This window comes from Equus przewalskii, chromosome 21, assembly GCF_037783145.1.
Source record: "Equus przewalskii isolate Varuska chromosome 21, EquPr2, whole genome shotgun sequence".
NCBI classification, from domain to species: Eukaryota; Metazoa; Chordata; class Mammalia; order Perissodactyla; family Equidae; genus Equus; species Equus przewalskii.
In genome coordinates, this window is record NC_091851.1 from 1,884,269 (window position 1) to 1,902,124 (window position 17,856).

At 48.5% G+C, this 17,856-nt stretch overlaps 1 protein-coding gene and 1 long non-coding RNA gene across 3 annotated transcripts; one reads left to right on the forward strand and one right to left on the reverse strand.

Annotated features, from left to right (window-relative positions):
• The first annotated feature begins 4,513 nt into the window (after nt 1-4,513).
• Nucleotides 4,514-8,232, forward strand: LOC139078186 (uncharacterized). The gene is made up of 2 exons (XR_011531028.1): nt 4,514-6,374; nt 7,396-8,232. It is a non-coding gene; the product is annotated as an uncharacterized lncRNA (long non-coding RNA).
• Nucleotides 5,360-17,349, reverse strand: LOC103566763 (cystatin-13-like). Of its 2 annotated transcripts, none has more exons than XM_008543279.2 (4): nt 17,133-17,349; nt 15,320-15,662; nt 11,115-11,228; nt 5,360-5,542 (listed from the first exon to the last, which is right to left on the reverse strand). In XM_008543279.2, the coding sequence occupies exons 2-4, from the start codon at nt 15,545-15,547 to the stop codon at nt 5,459-5,461; spliced, it is 426 nt and encodes a 141-aa protein (XP_008541501.1). In that variant the 5' UTR covers nt 15,548-15,662; nt 17,133-17,349; the 3' UTR covers nt 5,360-5,458. The 2 variants fall into 2 exon arrangements, with proteins under 2 accessions (XP_008541501.1, XP_008541502.1); XM_008543280.2 differs by having other exon boundaries at nt 15,320-15,659; nt 17,133-17,310.
• Between the last annotated feature and the right edge of the window lie 507 nt (nt 17,350-17,856).

The following is a 17,856-nucleotide window of genomic DNA, read 5'->3' on the forward strand; positions in this document are numbered from 1 at the left end:
GAGGCTTTGTACAGCATCTTCCTCAGGGAGGGAGCTGGGCATTTGATGGCGTCTTCCCGGCAGGGCAGCCTGGTGGGCCCCAGTTGAGAGCTCCTGTTTCCTTCTTGGACCTCCTGAGCCAGCTCCAGATGGCACAATCTGGAAGCACAGGTGCTTCTGAGCTGCTGTCTCAGGGCTCGTGAGGGATGACCTATACCCCTAGAAGTGCAATGAGCATGACCCGGCAAGGAACCCACAGTTCAGGATGGACCCAAACATGGCCTCAGGCCCCTCAGGACACATGTGGCCCCTGTCTTGGAGGCATGCTCACACACATTCTCTGGTCCACGACCAGTGGGAGGATGTAGGAGGGACTTCCAGCTTCCACTCACAGACCAGTCCAGCAGCAGCATCTCCTGGAGCCTCTTAGAAATGTACAGTCTTGAGGCCTCTTGACCTTTGGACAATGAGACTGCATTTTCACAAATTCCCAGAGGATTCATGGGCCATTAAATTTGTGAGATGGTGTTGTAGCAGATGCCATTGAGACTCTGCTCAAATCTCCTAGAACAGGATTCAACAAACTTTTTTTCTAAAGAGATGGAGGGTGACTCTTGGCCTTTATGGGCCTTGCGGTCTCCTTCTCAACTCCCTAGTGTTGCCTAGTGTCCGGTAGGCCCCATGGACAGTGTGAACACAACAGAAGTGGGAGTGTTCCAATAAAAGTGTATTTACACACATAAACTGTGTGTAAATTTGTAAGGATTTGGTCCTCGGGCCCAGTTGCCTCGCTCCCCCACTAGGTGCCCCTTTAGTGCCCCTGCATCAAGGGGACCCAGGACCAGCAGGTTCCTGCTCCACCGCAAGATCCCCGTCTCCCACAGTTCGGCTCAGGGCTTTCTCTGTGCAAGTGGAGCTCCAACAGCAGAGCAGCGACCACCCTCAGGGGGAGAGGTAAGCCTGAGGACAACACTCCATCCCTGGGGAGGGCAGCAGGGGTGGAGGGGAGGCCCCGCTTCCCAGCCTCAGGAAGGCCAGTCAGAGGCGAGTTCCATGTGGTTCTCACACTTCCCAGCAGGAGAAAATCCGCGACCGTGGGGTGACCCATTACAACAGCCATATTGACTTCCTCCCTTTTCTGCCTCCCTTCCCCATTGTGCCTCCTGCGATCGCTTCCCAAATAAACTACCTACACCCAAGCCTGCCTGGTAGGGTCTCCCTCAGGGAATCAGACGGGACGTGTGCTGTTAGATATCTTCTGGACATGTCCTCAAGAGAGACCTGGATGGGCTTCCCAGGAATGTGTGATTCCAGGCAACGCTGAGGGGAGAGCATGGCCGTGGGCATCCTCGCTGCTGGCCAAGCATCGCTTAGCATCAGCACAGCTGTGTTATTGACCCATGGCCCTGCCTGCCTGGTCCCAGATTTGAGCAGGTTTTTCTGGAAGACCCTCCCACCACCCTCCTGTCTTCTCCCACCGGTGGTCTTCCCATTCATTCAACAGAAGGGATGTTAGAGGGCACCTTTTACCCACTGTGAGTCCTTCCCCTGTTTTCCTAGGAGTCAACCCCACTCATTCCACTCAGGTGCCATTTTCAGGCAGCTCCCAGGAAAGGGTCTCCCGTGTGGTCAGCCAATGGGGGAGACTTGACCCTGGACCCTTTGTGAGCTCATCCCACCTCCTGGGGCTGGGGAGGGAGCCCACGACAGAGTATCAAGGCGCTGCCCATGGCAGGGTCACCCTGATTCCTGCCTCACTCAGATCCCGCCGCGGGCTTTGTCTGTGGTTCTGCCCTGCAGAGGGTGTCTCCAGGAAGTGGGGATTTGTCCCGCTCCCACTGTCTCTCCAGCACCGTGATGGACAGGACATGTGCCCGGTCCTCGGTCTTGTGAGTGACAGGTTGAGGGCCTGTTCTCACGGGAAGACCTGTCCCTCCTGCCCTGCCCATGGCTGCCTGGCTCTGGGGGATCCGGGCCACTTCTTCGGGAGTCTGTGTGTTGAATTATCAGGGAAGCAAGTTTCTGGAAATTCAGTGTAGCCCTGAGGTGTGTCCTTGGGCAACACACTGCCAGAGGTAGAAGCAGGAGGTGGCTGTGAACACACGGTCAGAGGCATCGCCGGGCTCCAAACCCCAGGAAGGGCGAGGGGCTCAGCCCGTGGCTCCGTCTCAGGAGCCCCGTCTCTCCGGAAATGTGAGTCTGGCTGTGCCTGTGCTTCCTCCCAGCTGCTAACCCATCAGCCTCAGACTCCAGGTCTTCAAGGCGTGCAGCTGAAATCAAGTGGGGCAGTGGAAGAAACAGCTGCTGCATTTGTCAAGTGCTCTGCGTACTTACCCCGTGTTCTGCTCTCTGGCCACTTCCCATTTGCCAAGGGCACAGTGGGTACTTTCCTCAGCTTTCCCAGGTGTCAGGGTCAGGGCCCAGCCGTGGGGCTCAATAAATACAGGACTGAACACAAAGTAACAACAAGGTGGAGGACTTGGCTGGGCTTTTGCAAATGCCCAGGCCTCTTCCATGGGGCACAGAGGAAGGAGACAGAGGAGGCTGGGGTTTGGGGCAGGGGAGAAGGGCTGTCACGGGATGTGCACAGGGACACACCCCAGCTGTCAGCGGTCCTTGCCATGCATGCTCCTCAGCACGACTCCCCCACACTCCAAATCTCCACTTTGGCTCCTAAAACTCAGACGCCCCTCAGGTCCTAGTATGTCCCACGGGATCTGGACTCTGGGTTCTCCCTGGCCCTAGGATAGCCTGGGAAAGAAACATGCCCTGCTAAAAAGGGGCATTTTTTACTCCCCCCTTTTTTTTTCTCAAAATTCTTCATTATCTAAGGAGAAAAAAAAAAGTAATGGTGGCAAAGCCAACGCTTGTGTCATCTCAGGAGCAGGTCTCTGCAGAGGAGGGTTGGGGGCAGGACGAAAGTTTTCATGGGCTGCTGGCCACCAGGTGGCCAAGACTACAGGCTTCAATTTAATGAGCCTTCGAAACTTGGAAGAGAACGAGCCAACACTGGAGATGTCTCAGAGTCCACATGCCCACAAGTTCCAGCCCCCTCCACGCTCACATAAAATTCACCAACTGTGGGCAAATAAAACTCAATAGCCTCATTATTCAATAGAGCTGTCTTGACTCTGATTCTTCATCCTGAGTGACTCAATGCCTCAGAAGGGCCCAGACAGTTTTGAAGAGTTGAACTTGATCCAACACACTGTTAATACTAACCGGCTGAACTTGGATGTGGGCGGGAGAGTCTAGTTAGCCCCAAATGCTTGCAACAGGTATTATGGGTAAGATGGAAACAACCAGCTCAGGGTGTGTGAACACCCTGGCTCCCTCCAGGTGCAGCCACGCTGTCAGGGTTCAGAGGAGAAAGCCCTTCTCCAGAGGCTGCTCACGGGCCCAGGTGGGGCAGGCCAGCTCCAGCTATGGAGCAGGACAGCTGCCCAAGCTGCACCCCTACAGTAGTGGGGGCTGAAGGGCAGAGATGCGCAGAGAGGTGTGGGCTGCTGGGGCTGCGGGGGCAGCATAGATCCCCATCCCAGGGGAGGGGGGAAGCAGTGTGACAAGAACTGTCCTGCCGGTGTCCCCAGAAGTCTGCACACAGAGGAGGAGGAGGCCAGGGCATGCCTTTCCCAGGACACAGCTGCTGGCCAAGGCGAGGGAAGTGCAGATAAAGTGTGCCCTGCCTCCTGGACTCACCCAGGCAAGCCCCAGGGCGGCCACCCCCTGCCCCTCGGGGTGGACCTGGACTCCAGTAGGAGGTTGTTTCCCTTAGAAGCTGACCTTGAGACAAAAATCCAAGTGCAAGTGGTTTATTTGGAAGCAATCCCAGAAAACACCAGAAGGGCAGCGGGGAAGTGGGAAGGGAAGCAGCATATAATGGTGAGCAGATTAACACTGTGGGCACCAAGGGCTCTGTCTCGCTGGGCTCATCTCAGAGACTGGGAGAACAGAACGCACCTCAGTGTGATCTCCCAGGGGCTCAGAAGGCTGCACCATTCATCCTCCAACATCTGCCATTGGCTGAGGGCTCCTCCCAGAAGCACTGCCCCTCCACAGCCCGGTCTGACCCTTGCAGGAGGGGAGAAAGCCCCAGGCAGAGAGGCTCAGGTGCTTGCAGTGGGCCCTGCCAGAGGAGAACTCTCGGGAGCGTCTGCCTGTCAGCCGGGTGGCCTCTGGGCTTCCCGCCTCTCACATGTCTCCATTGGAACCTCCTCCTGTGCTGTTGTTGACATTTCCCTGGATGGCCTCCACCTGCACACTGGTGCTGTAGTTTCCACATCCAGGTCTCAAAAACTGGCTCTTTCTGGTCATGTTAACCCCCTTCATCATCTCAGCCCTCTCTACACACACACACTGGAGTAGCCGGCTTCCAAGATGGCCTCCACCGGTCCTCGTCTCCTGGTCTTCACACCCTTGTAGAGGCCCCTCCCACACCAAACCAAAGCTAATCTGGGTGACCAATAACATAGGAAGAGGTGATGGTGTGTGAGATCTGAAGCTAGGTCACAAAGGGCATTGTGCCTTCCATGTTGGTCTCTCGGAACACTCTGTCTGGAGGAAGCCAGCCACCATACCAAGTACACAACAGCCCTGTGGAGAGGCCTCATGGAGGAGAACAGAGGCCTGTCAACAGCCAACAACAACCTATGGCCATGAGCATGAGTGCCTGGGAAGCGGATGCTCCAGAGCCAAAGCAATCTTCAGATGAGGGCAGCACAGTCAACACCCGGGTGTAACCCACGAGAAATGACGTCTGGAGCCTCCTGGCCAAGCCGCCCGCAGACACCACAAGAGACATAAATAAACTGCCTAAGCCACTAAAGGCAGGGTGGGTAGTCATGCAGCATTAGATAACTAGTATCTCCTACTGTATGCACATGCGTGCCTACACACACACAAATGCAACCCACTCTCCACACACCATCACTATTGCATTTTTTCTGCCTCAATCCAAAACCAAAAGGACAACACAAATCTCCAAATGACCCATCTCCGAATGATCCCAGATTGGATCTAGGGTTTAAAACCATTTCTAAGCCATTGGGCTGGGTCTTCCCAGGAGTCCTGGGCAGGGAGATTTCTGTGGAAATCCACACTGGACACTCTCCAGGCAGCCAGAACCTTGCAGAAACTACCCAGCAGCTTGAAGCAATTGAGAGCTGGGTCATCCGGGTAATTCTCTTTAAAGAGCTGTCAGTGAGAAGCAATTTGTGCTCAGAGTTTGATGAGATATGAAAACAGGCTCACACTCTTTTCCATTTGCTGGGAGCAGATGGCCCCTGGTAGTAGCTGGAAGGGCTGCCCAGCACTGCACAAAGGCATCACATTCTCAGCACCAGCCCCTGAAGAACACGTAAAAAAGCAAACGGCCACAAAATGAGGTCAATGGGTCAGCTGTGTCATTTAAATGTTTTGCAAGTGTCTTTGCTTCTTTTTTAAAATGGAAGTGTGAGTGGCAGAATGTGCTAGAAGATAATTAGACATCTTTGCAATGTTTCTTCAGCATATTGAGTTCAAATTTCCAGGGTTTCGATGCAACAATAAAGGTGCAAAGAAACATCTAAAAGAGACAAAAATAATAATAATCAGCTTGAAAGAAAGAAAAATGAAAAACAAAAATCAACAAAACAGAAGTTCCTATTTCCAGGTGCTGGGATTTGGCTTCAGGCAGGCTGAAAGGTGGTCTGAGCCAGCCATGCCCCCGCAGTCTCTGGAGCTGCTGACCTGGGACCTGATGGTGGAGGAGCCAGCCTCGCTCACCAGGATGGACCCCTGTCAGTTCACCTCCCTGTGATCGGAAGCCATCATGGACACAGCTCCTTTCACTCCAAGGGAGCAAGGGCCAGAGCCCAGGAACTGGTCATCATCCAGAAATCCTCCTCTCCAGCTCTGGCCCTCATTCAGCCGTGCCGACTTCCCTGCAGCCCACAGAGATCCCAAGCTGCATGGAGGGCCCAGTGGGTTCTTCCCAGGGGAGGCAACACAACAAGAATAGTTCAGGGTCCTCATGGCTTGGGGAGGGGGGTCAAAGTCTGGCCAAAGACTACGAAGAAAAGCTTGTAGCTTGGGAGCTGAGAGAAGACTCTTCCCAGGGCCTACAGAATGAGCAGGGCTTCAGGGTGACAGTCTGGGGGGAGTTCACAGCGTCCCTCCTTTCTCTCCTAAAATCTTCACTCAGTTAGAATAAAAGTCTAAAGTAGGAATACTTCCATTACATCAATGGAAATGTGAATGGCAGCATCAAATAGAACTGAAGTTGCATAAGAAACAAAGACTGAGGGATCAGATTGAGGGAGAAAATAGGATCAAGCTACCCACCACCCAGACAGGCCACTGAAGGACTAAGGCCAGGCTGGAAGGACATCCAGGCCAGAAGGGCGTCCAGGTTGGAGGTGAGTTCAGGATGGGGTGAGCTGGTTCATGGCAGTGGTGGGGAGAAGAGAGAGTAGGCTTATCAGAGAGTTAGCTGATTGCTTAACTTCTAGATCAGCCAAGGCAGACAGGAACCAATCAACAAACAGAGGAATGGAAAATCCAATTATCAAGGTCAATCCTAGAGGACATTTTAGCAATGTGTATTAAAAATCTTTAAGAGACGAAAAAATATTGAACAAGTAATTCAACTTCTGGGAACTTTGCCTACAAGGAAACAAAAATCAGATATACAGGGGCTGGCTCTGTGGCCGAGTGGTTAAGTTCGCACACTCCGCTGCGGGGGCCCAGGGTTCGCATCCTGGGCGCGGACATGGCACCGCTCGTCAGGCCACGTTGAGGCGGTGTCCCACATTCCCCAACTAGAAGGACCTGCAACTAAGATATACAACTGTGTACAGGACGGGGTTTGGGGAGATAAAGCAGAAAAAAAAAAAAAGATTGGCAACAGTTGTTAGCCCAGGTGCCAATCTTTAAAAAAACAAAAAAAATCAGATATGCACACAAATAGAATAGAGAAGAATATTCATTAAAACATTGCTTATAATAGGCAAAAATTAGAAAAACCTTAATTCTCGGGGATTGGCTAAATAAAATGTGGAAACACCATTAAATGAAATCAAATAGTTTCATTATATGACACTCCCAAATAACTGTACTATTTTAGAAATCCTTAGAGGTTATTATTAAATGAAAATATAGATTATGGAACAGTGCGCCATATGATCCCAACTACATAAAAATACAAATAATATAAAATACAGAAAAAACTAGGATATATAACAATATATTGACAGTGGTAAACTTTACATAAGGGTATTTATAATGGATTTAAGCTACTTAATACTTTTGAATATTTCCAAATTTTCTACATGAAATGAATCAGGCCAATAGCTTTTTAAAATAACATCAAGTTTTAGAATTTATTTTCCAAGGAGCTCAGACATTTACCCTTTTTTCTTTCTAAATCTCAATAAATAGCTAAAGAAAAGAGAGAAGATCAAGTCTGTGGGAGCTCTATGAAACAGGGAAGGACCCCACACAAGGACAAAGACAGGGAGGAACCTCAAGTGATAAGTCAAAGCAAACAAGGTAATGGAAGTCTATAGAATGCCAAGTACTCCATATAGAGGATGAAAGCATAAGAGGAAACCAAGAAAGCCAACTGCTTTGGAACTCCAGAAACCTTAAAGTCATCCTTAACTTTCCTCTCACACTCCATGGCCAATCCATCAGCAAATTCTGACCAAACCTTTCACAGACTTCCAGGACTGAGCACCTCTACCATCCTAACCAACATTATCTCTCATCTGAGCTATTCCAATAGTCTCCTCATAGACTCAAACTGATCTTGCTGTCTCCACCCCAGCCCCTTTCCTTGGTTTTCTCCATTTGTCCCTCCAGGTCTCCACTCCTCTTATCTTTACCCAGTACATCTTGGAAGACCAATGACCTCTATGGGCTGTGCCAATGGGTGTCAGTAGCCTCTGAACTCTATGGGTTTTGGCAATGGCCACTCTTGCCCTCTGACTTCTATGGGCTGTGCCAGTGGGCATCCTCACCCTCTGACCTCTATGTACTGTGACAATGGGCACCTTTGCCCTCTGATCTTTATAGACTGCATCAGTAAGCACCCTCTGGCTTCTAGTTGGGTTTGGCCAAAGGGAGATAGAGGCAGGAAAGTGGGAGGTTGGGAGAAGAGAGCGGGTAAGGGGGTTATAGTCGGTTGGCTGTATTCCTCCACCTGAGGCACCTGACAGGGTCCCTCTGATTGCTCCTGAGAAAAAGACATTAAAAAGCAAGTCCTAGAAGTGAAAACCTGAGTGACCACTAGTAACATTAAAACAGCTCAACCTTACTACAAATGGAGATGAAAAGTGAAATAATGAGGAGGTAACATTTCACATATATCAGACTAGAAAAATTTAAGACTCATAACCACAAGTGCTGGAAAGGTTGGGGGGAAATGAACGATGGCACACGGCACTGATGAAAGGTATGCTGCTTCAACCACTTTGGAGAGCACAGTTGAGTTGCACATCACATATGGCCTACGACACACACTAAAATTGAAGTTGCACATGCTCCCAATACAGCAGCTCCCAACATCATCCCTGGGGAGATTCCTGCCCCTGGTCAGTGAGCATGTGTCAGGACTTTCACTGGAGCATTGTTGTTAAAAATTTAAAACAACCATGATTGTCCAAAACAGGGAAATGGTTAAATATGATGAAATACATAAAAGCTTAATATACAGTAAAAAAAAAAAAAAATTTAGCCCATTTCTATATACATCAACTGGCCCAAGAAATAATTTGGGATAAATAAATAATAGAAGATTTTACCAATATGAATAAATCTCAAAAAATATTGTTAAATACAAAACACAAAGTTCCAAAATTTGTGTAAATTTTGAAAAATACTCAAAACTTTGCATATATAGATAAAAGTTTTAAAAAATGGGTAGTAACACTACTCATCAATTTTAGGAGAGTGGGTATCTTTGAGGGGGAAGTGAAATGAACGTGTAACATTTTACCTGTTAAAATAAATAATTAAAATTAATGTGATAAAATGATAACTATTATAAAATGTATGTGGCAGGTGCATGAGGATTTGATACATCATTCTTAGTGCCTACCTGAATTTTTGAAATCTTATGTAATTGAAAATGATTTCTGATAGTTTACGACAAGAGTCCATTCTCTAGATATAGCCATCTACTTGCATTTTGGCATCCAGCTGTGGTGCCTACTATGCATAAGAATATGAAGATGATTTTTATTTTAAAGATTGGCAGCTGAGCTAACAACTGTTGCCAATCTTCTTTTTTTTTTTCTTTCTGCTCTTTCTTCCCAAATCCCCCCAGTACATAGTTGTATATTTTAGTTGTGGGTCCTTCTAGTTGTGGCATGTGGGACGCCACCTCAGCATGGCCTGAAGAGTGGTGTCATGTCCGCGCCCAGGATCCGAACCAGAGAAACCCTGGGCCACCGCAGCGGAGTGCACGAACTTAACCACTTGGCCACGAGGCCAGCCCCCATAGATAATTTTTATTTGAGTGTGTCTGGGCAATTTTTAGCAACCACTAATCTGTCATTATTTATGCCTAGCCATGTCTTGTGCCAGCTTTAGGAATATACTAAATAGGCAAAAAAATACACAAGATATATATATACACACAACTTTGTTTATGAAAAATAAAAATTGGAAATAATGTCTGAAAATATCACCAAGAAACTTTGAAAAGGTGAAAAAATACATATATACATCAGCAGTTGTTAAAATGAAAGAGAAGAAAGGTTATTTTTATGAATTTATAGTAAAATTATCTTGGATATATTCACACAAATGATCCAAAACTCCTAGGGAGGGGATAGAATTATGAGACCCTTATCGCTTATATTTTTATGAGAATATATTTTTAGAAAATATTTATGTACACTTAAGAAGATTAAATTTAAATCCAAATGTTCTTGTTAATCCAATATGATGAGAATAAGGAAAATTTCCCATTACGGCTGAGAAATGATCTGACCCTTTCATGATAGTGCCCATCTGGGCATGAGGCCTGGCTACACCCAGACCCAGCTGGAAGTGTTCCTCAGTGGTGACATGAAAAAGCAGAAAATTTAACATGTGAGACTGTAATGGGCATATGGGGCCCTTGGGCTAGGAGTCTTGGGACTGTCCCAAAGCCTCCCAGGCCTTCCATACAGCAGCTGGACTAGTGGAACCAGCCAAGAAAAGTTTCGTGGGGCTTTTCTGGCTGCAAAGCAATCACAAGCCTGCAGAGTCTGTCATGCCATACTCCCTACTGGGCAAGCAGCTCCAGCAGATTGGGCCCAGTGTAAGCAGTCCACCAAGATGGCTGTCCCTAGTTCCTTTCCTGCCAGTACGTGCATGATGCTCTGCCCGTGGAGAGGAGAACCTATGGCTTCCCCTTGAAACTGGGCCTTGTGACCTGCTTTGACCAAAACAATGGAGCAAAAGGGATGTTCTCTGACTTCCAAGCCAAGGCCTAAGGAAGACTGGAGGTAGCTTCTGCTTAGAAGGGCTACTCCCTTGGGACCACAATGTTGTAAGGAAGCCCAAGTGTAGGACGACTATTTCATCCCAGTTTTCCCAGGATTTCACTGGTTTTAGCATGGAAAGTCTCCCATTCCAGTAAAGCTCTTAGTCCTGGACCAACCAGGAAGACTGGTCACTCTCCACATTTGCCCCGTGGAAAGTACCTGAGCAGAGTGAGAAAGATGCCCAGCCAATTCCCCCAACTGTGTCAGCCATCCCAGCTGAGACACCAAACATTTGAATAGAGCAGTCACCTGGAATATTCCTGCCCCAGCACACACCACAGAGGGCAGAACAGTTGTCTGGCAGAACCCAGCCCAGACTGCAGAATAGTGAGAAATAATATTAGAAATAATAAACAGTGCTGCTTTAAGCCACTAAGTGTGTGTGCGTGCATGTGTGTGTGTGTGCACGCACACATGTGTGTTGGTAGGGGTAGGGGGAAGGTGGTATCAGCAATAGATAATAAAAACAGTGCTCTAGGTCGGGAGCCTGGCCATCTTGAGTCCTGAGTATGATTAGAATATGGTTTACAAAGGAAACGAGAATCGGAGCAGGGCTGGTCCCAACAGCTTTCTCTGTCAGGCACAAACCCAACCAGGCCACCACTTCTCAGATCAGCCACATACCTTTTGCATTTTGGGATCCTGTTGCAATAAGCAGTTTTCACTTTCTCCTGCAATTTTCTTGCACATTGTTCGGGCAATTTTGACTTCAAGAAAGTAGTCCAAACTATCTGTGACCTGTCAATGAGCGATTTAAAAATTAGATGTCATAAAAGGATACACGGTATCAATTGTCATCTCTGATCAATAAACATGCTATTGCCTGCTGAGGGTCAATGAGCCTCTCCCCCATAGTTTTCTTGCCAGAAGTTTTGGGGTTTGGGGCTTTACCTTGATATCTTTCTGTCTCTGTTTCTCTGTGTCTCTCTCATCCTGGTACTTAATTTTAAAGTAATGGCAACTGTCCTCGAGATAAAGTGAGAAAACTATTCCCCAAAAATGTTTTCCTGGGAAAGCTAATGCTCTGCTTTTTGGAGCTTGGGGAATAAACAGCAGATGCTGCGGTATCTTCATAGCTAGTGAATAGATGTTGAGGGAAGGGGACATCCCAGAGCTGAAATTGGCCTAGAGGGTGTGGCTTCTCTCAAGTCCCCGCGCTTTGCCGGGTTTAGTAAACCACACCTCATTCCACGTGAAACACTCTCCAAAATCCTTCATTTCCAGGCAACCTCCCCTCCTGTGCACAGCCCACCGTCAGCCCTTTATTCGAAGAGGGCCTGGTGGGCAGACGGAGATGCATGATGGCAAAGGCAGACTTTTATCATTGAAAAGTGAACAACAAGAAAACAAGGTTTACAAGAATTAGGGAAAAAAACATATTACAGGGAATGACCCAGTTAAACACAATAACTGACCCCAGGAGAATAAGTGATATTCAGAAAACATAGAAAAATTTTGGAAATTCTAGAAAAGTTGCCTGAGCATTGAACAAAATGGGTGTGGTAGGCAGAGATCTAAGTATGATTTCGTGAATATAAAATGCACTTTTAAAATTTTCAGTTATGCATGTAAGTGTATAGAAAATGTCGGGAAGGACAGAGCAAACCACTTTTGGTGGCGCCTTCAGGGTGAGTCAGGTTGGAAATGCAAGAAAATGAGTGTTCACTTTCATTTTTTTAACTCAGCAACTTCCAAACATACTCTTAGTACTTTACGACTGGATATCAAGTTTCTCAACCTCGGCACCATTGACACGGGCTGGATAGTTCTTTGTGGTGGAGGCCGTCCTGTGCGCTGTAGCAGGCTTAGCAGCATCCCTGCCCTCTGCCCCTAGATGTCAGGAGCAGCCCCTTCAGTTGTGATGACCCAAAATGCCTCCAGGTATTGCCAAAAGTCCCCTGGCGAGGAAACCCACGCCAGCTGAGAACCGCAGCTTCCTACCTGAGTAATAGTTCCGAGTTATAATCACCATACAAACAGACTCCTCTAAATCAGATTCAACAGCCATTACCTGCCTGCCCGCTCTAACCTGACCCCAGATTGCCCAGGAAGGGGAGGCATATGGGGGTCCTGGCTGCTGAGGCAGCCCCTCCCCCCTTTCACAGACAGGCCTCCCCGGACTCTCCTCACCTTCTGTGACACCCTCTCCCTCCCCTTTGGCTGCACTGTCCCCCCTCCACTCCACTGGCATCATAAAGAGGCAGCCGCGTGTGCCGACTCAGAGCAGGTGGCCCAGGTTTAAATCTTGGTGCTTCTACTTAATAGCTGTGTGAACTAAGTTACTACACCTCTCTGTGCCTATTTCCTCCTCTCTAAAGTGGAAGAAAGTGGTTCCTACTTAACGAGTTGTGAGACCTGAATTGGTGAGCATATGAAAAACAACTGAATCTGGCACAAAGTAAACTTTGTATAATTGTCAGCTGTGGCCCCAGCCTACTGCCAGTGCTCGTTTTTACCAGCATCCACGCTGCGCGAAATCCGCAGCAGAAATTCAGTCCTCTGTGAGCTACCGCAGGTGGCTGCAAACTCTTCCTTGAAAGGCCGGAGAGTGAAGATTTTAGGCTTTGCCGAGCATGTCATCTTGTCATTGCAGTGCAAAAGCAGCCCCAGACCATACTCAACAAAGTACGTGGCAGTGTTCTATTTACAGATACTGAAATTTGAATTTTATGTCCTTTTCAAATGTCACAAACTATTCTTTTCATTTCTTATAACCACTCTTAGTTCAGGGGGCACACAAAAATAGGCAGCAGGCCAGATTTGGCCTCAGGCTGTAATTGGCCAACTGAAACAGATCTTTACACTTTTAACTGAAATCATCTAACAAGACATAGCCATTTTCTTTATATAGGACCTGTGTCTATGTTGTTAAATTTAATCCGAATTGCCATCCAGCATTTTTCTTTTTGCTTTTGCCTTGTCTTCAGTTATTTTTGTTTGTGAGGGTGCATTTTTTTTGCCTCTTTCTTCAATATGTTTTCCAGGGGTATGTAGCTGACGTGCCAGGGAATTTTAATTACCTCTGTTCTAGCCTCTTTTGAACGAGTTTCTATCTGACTTTTTTGAATTCTTAGCCACATTCAAGAGCTTACAGTGAACTGAGAAACAACATGCACATTCATGAAAAAAATAGCACATAATAGAAAATGGTATATAATTTTTAAGATAACATGAGTATTTGGTTTGTTTTATTATTAAATATCTACCTATGAACAGAACCATCTACTTCCATTTGTGTAAGTGGGAAAGCAAGAGAAGTCCAAGACAGCAGAATAGTTCTGGAAAGGTGCAGACTTCACTAAGGACAGGTACTAAACACAAGTGGATGCCGAGGCCATCAATATTCATGAGGTGTCCCGGCCCAAGAAACACAAACAGCATAACCAGGACCACACAAAAGAGCCAGAGGGAGCCCACGTCCCAGCGTGTGGAAGATGGCTGAGGAGCTAGGTGTCCCATCCTCACGCAGGATAAAGCCACTGATTAAACCTTCTCTCCTGACCACATAAGACAGCAGGAAACTAGGGCAGCTTGGCTCGTGACCTGGAGGGACGGACTGTAAAGGTTAAGGGGAAGATGGCGGAAGGAGACGGAGCTAATGAAGGAGGAAGAGGAGCGGAAGACGTGTCCCTGCTCTTGTGTCGGGCCAATGTCACCACAAACTGGGGCCAGGGCAGCCCCAGCTCCCCTTCTGCCAACCTCCCTTTCCTTCCTCAGACTCCAGCCAGATCGCCTGATGCCTGGTCCTCGACGCACCTGCTGCTGCTTTTGTCGGGCTCCCACACAGCCGCAGGACCATCAGCTTCCTCAGGAAATATGCTGCTGGCCTTCTAACCCCTCCAACTGCCCTAATAACTTCCTTTATCGTTTTCTCTAAATCTAAGAGATAATACAGGACGACACGACATTTATTGTCATGTGTCTTGTCTCCTTTAGTTGAGAACAGTTTTCCTGCTTTTTTCATATCTTTCCTGACATTGACATTTTTAAGTGGTCTTATAAAATGCCCCAAGTTAAGGATCTGTCTAATTGCTCCTCATGATTACCTTCAGGGTAAGCATTTTAGGCAAGAATACCATCCCCAGGCGATGATGTGTCCTTTCAGCGGCATCACATTAGCAACAGATGATGTCAATTTATTGACAACATTCACAATTATTGACAACAAATTATTACCAATTTATTTTAACAAGCATTTGGTGAACAAGGCCTTCACCAGATTTCTTGATTTTAAGGGTATTTTTCCCCATTGTAATTAATTAATAAGTCCTGAGCAATTTGTTTGCCAACACTCTCTCACCCAGTGGTGGTAGGATTCATCGATGATCTGTACCTGAATTAGTTTTTACCATGGGGTTGAAAAGGTGACTTTCTAGTTACACGTTCTTTTACGTCCATAGGAGGAATAGGGAGAGCTTTCCCTTCTCCGTTGTTCGTTTTCTCAGTGAAGCTCGACTGGCTGGTTCTTTGCTTGTCTGTGTGTTATAATCCATCCCTGTCATGACTCATTTTGGTGATATCAACTCAAAATTGTCCTAAACTTGGCCCCTTCAAGCTTGACCCCTTCTGGGCTCTCACCTATGCTTTCTGATGTGACTATAACCAATTTTAAGTTATTTTAATGGATATGTTATGTTTCATCCCAGGATCATAAAGGATGAAGTATAACTAATTTTTCTGCAAAAACCTTTAAAATAAAATTAATACATATCGGCTAAAGGCATTCTCAGCTGTCTCCCGCTGCCCCATCTCAGCAGCCGTCCATGGACAATGGGCCCACCACGACCACACACATGGGGAGAACGAGCAAAGAGCGAGCGCTCACGGACCTGCTCCTGGGATTTAAGAACCTTCACCACCTTGTAGCTGTACTTGTCTCTGCTGGCCTGGTTGTACTTTTTCATGGCGAACCACAGCGCCTGCTGCACGTACACGTAGGATTCTGGGATGTCTTGGAATTCTCGCACCACCTTTGGCGAGCCCCAGGTGTGGACGCCTCTGGACACAAGGGCCACAACGGCCACCAGGAGCAGCAAGCTCAGGCAGAGCCTGGCCATGGCGCCTCAGCCAAGTGGACACAGGCAGAGTCCCTTCTGTCCTTCCAGGGCTGCGGGGGAGTGTGGGCTGGGCTTGCCTCTCTGCCTCTGCGCCCCAGTCCTCCTGGCACTGCTGCTGCGGGTGAAAAGGAGAGACCTTCTGTTAACATCATCTTTTACGGGCTTCTTTCTCTCCTTCCCCAAAAAGAAGCCACACAAGAAATCTGCAGTCACAATTCAGTCCACTTCCCACACTGGCTGTTTCTTTTCTGGAAGAATGTGTACCTCAGTGCACTCGCAAGCAGAAGGTGCACACGCATGCACACACATGCACACACACACACCCATTTCTTCCCTGCCAGGCGACCCCTATCTCTTTGTCCACGAGCTCCCTGTATACCCCGTGAAGGCCTTGTTGTACCCTTGTCCAATAGACTCGTCTATTGTAGCAGGTCTGTGTACAGAGACAGGCACAGACAGCAGACACGCTGCCACAGGGAGAGTGCAGGTCTCAACGCTCACCTTGTTTGTTTCCTTTCCGATGTGAAATCCTCAGCTAAGCTTTGTACTGGCCTCGACACTGTGCCCTGCATCTCCCCTCTTTCTAGTCAGACTCAGTAACTGCCCTGGGATCTGTTTATTGAGCATCATTGAGTCTTGCCAGGCCCTGTAATCAGGGCTTCCCATGCGGCAGCATAACAAGTAACCCCCTCCATACGAGGAAAATGGGATGCACACAGAGGTCGAGTAAACGTCTCAGTCGCTTGATTAGGCATGGGAGCTTTACCTCATTGCCTGCCCTGATGTGTACCTTCAGACTCCCACAGTCTAACGAGTGTGTACGCGTAGATCACAGCTTGTAATGTGCATCTGCTTTTTGAGGAGATGCCATGCTACTATAGAAGATGAGTCAGGATGCAGTTGTGAGACCCGGGCTCAACAGTGAACGTGTTAGGTGTGGATCATGAGTAGGTGGATAGCTTGAGAGATGAAGGCAGAATCCTTAAGCTGTGTTCATTCCAGATAAGCGGTAAGGACAGCACATCTAAGTTGAAAGAGAATGTGACGGCAAACCCGAGACACCTCATCTTCCTCAGGCACTAAATAGACATAAGACAGATGCAGCACAGCATGGCCATGACGGGTGAGTGCAGCCGCCCACGGGGACCCCATTCGGTGCAGTGTGCCCTCCCCCAGGAACGCGAACCAACCCTCGGCTGCGCGGGAGGCTGATCAGCCCACCCAGCTGTGCCAGGTAGATTTCCCAGTGTGTTTACTGACTTGTTGGACCTCTTTGCTCAAACCTCCACCGTGGGCCCTATAACCCCCATCAGCATGGAGGGTGCTACAGAGAGAACGTCCCATGCCCGGGGGTTGTCTCTGCCTCACTTGTCCTGCATCTTAATCATATTAACCTGCTCCTTCTTGTTACCCAGCTTCTCGCTGATGGTTTACATTGATTTGATACACGCGGGATTCGAGCAGCCAACTTTGGCCTGAGGCTCTCTGCTCCATGATCTCCGGAGTCAGTTGCCCAGAAAACACTTGGAGTCCCCCCTGGCATCACAGTCATTTCCCACCTGGCACAGCTACACCTCAGACCCACCTCGGACCCAAGCTCTTCACTGCGTTCCTCCTTGCTGAGCCTTGAGCTGGCTGTCCTGGCCCTCAAGTGGTAGATTTCTCCTTCCTGAGCTCCAGTCAGCTCCCAGCTCGTGGGCCACTCTCCGACTCCAGCACACTCAGGGTGTCAGTGGGGCCTGAGCTCAGGGCTGCTTCTGCCCTCTGGCTGCTCTCCCCAGCCAGGTGGTCACACATGGTCCCTTTGTGAGGTAAGCCCAGCCCCTGTGATGCTGCTCAAATGTGTGGCACCTCTAACAGGGTCCCTCAGCCCTCACTGGTCCAGAGGCTCACAGGGAGCCACCGCGTCTGCCCCAGCGCAGAAGTCTTCACTATCGTCCATGCCTCCCGACTTTCTAAATGTCTGGGCTTCAGACTGAACCAGTTGGAAGTGAAAGCACCTCCATGGCCATTTCTGTCGGGGTCCTGTTATGTGACCCCATGGTCTTAGGGGCAGGATGAGGTGTGAAACAGCCAGGCTCAGGGAATCTGGGACCCAGAGGCCCTCAGGGAGGGGAGGCTGTTGATGGTATCTGGGCCTGGAGCTGGTGGCCTACAGCCGGCAGGAGCTGCTGCCAGAAACACCAAGTAAAAGGTGCCAGCTGGCAATAGCCATGGGGCCTAATATACCTCTGGGGTCAAATGAGTGGACCCCACTAGCCTGTTGGCTGTATCTTTCCCATCTGTAACCTTGTCCCAGGTGAGCATTT

What these genes read in the sequence shown, in the direction of transcription:
- LOC103566763 (XM_008543279.2), bottom strand. Translation starts at nt 15,547, where the DNA reads ATGGCCAGGCTCTGCCTGAGCTTGCTGCTCCTGGTGGCCGTTGTGGCC. An exon ending in TTCTTAAATCCCAGGAGCAG is followed by an intron (nt 11,229 to 15,319) that starts GTCCGTGAGCGC and finishes GCTCATTGACAG; the next exon opens with GTCACAGATAGTTTGGACTA. An exon ending in AGGATCCCAAAATGCAAAAG is followed by an intron (nt 5,543 to 11,114) that starts GTATGTGGCTGA and finishes TGTCTCTTTTAG; the next exon opens with ATGTTTCTTTGCACCTTTAT.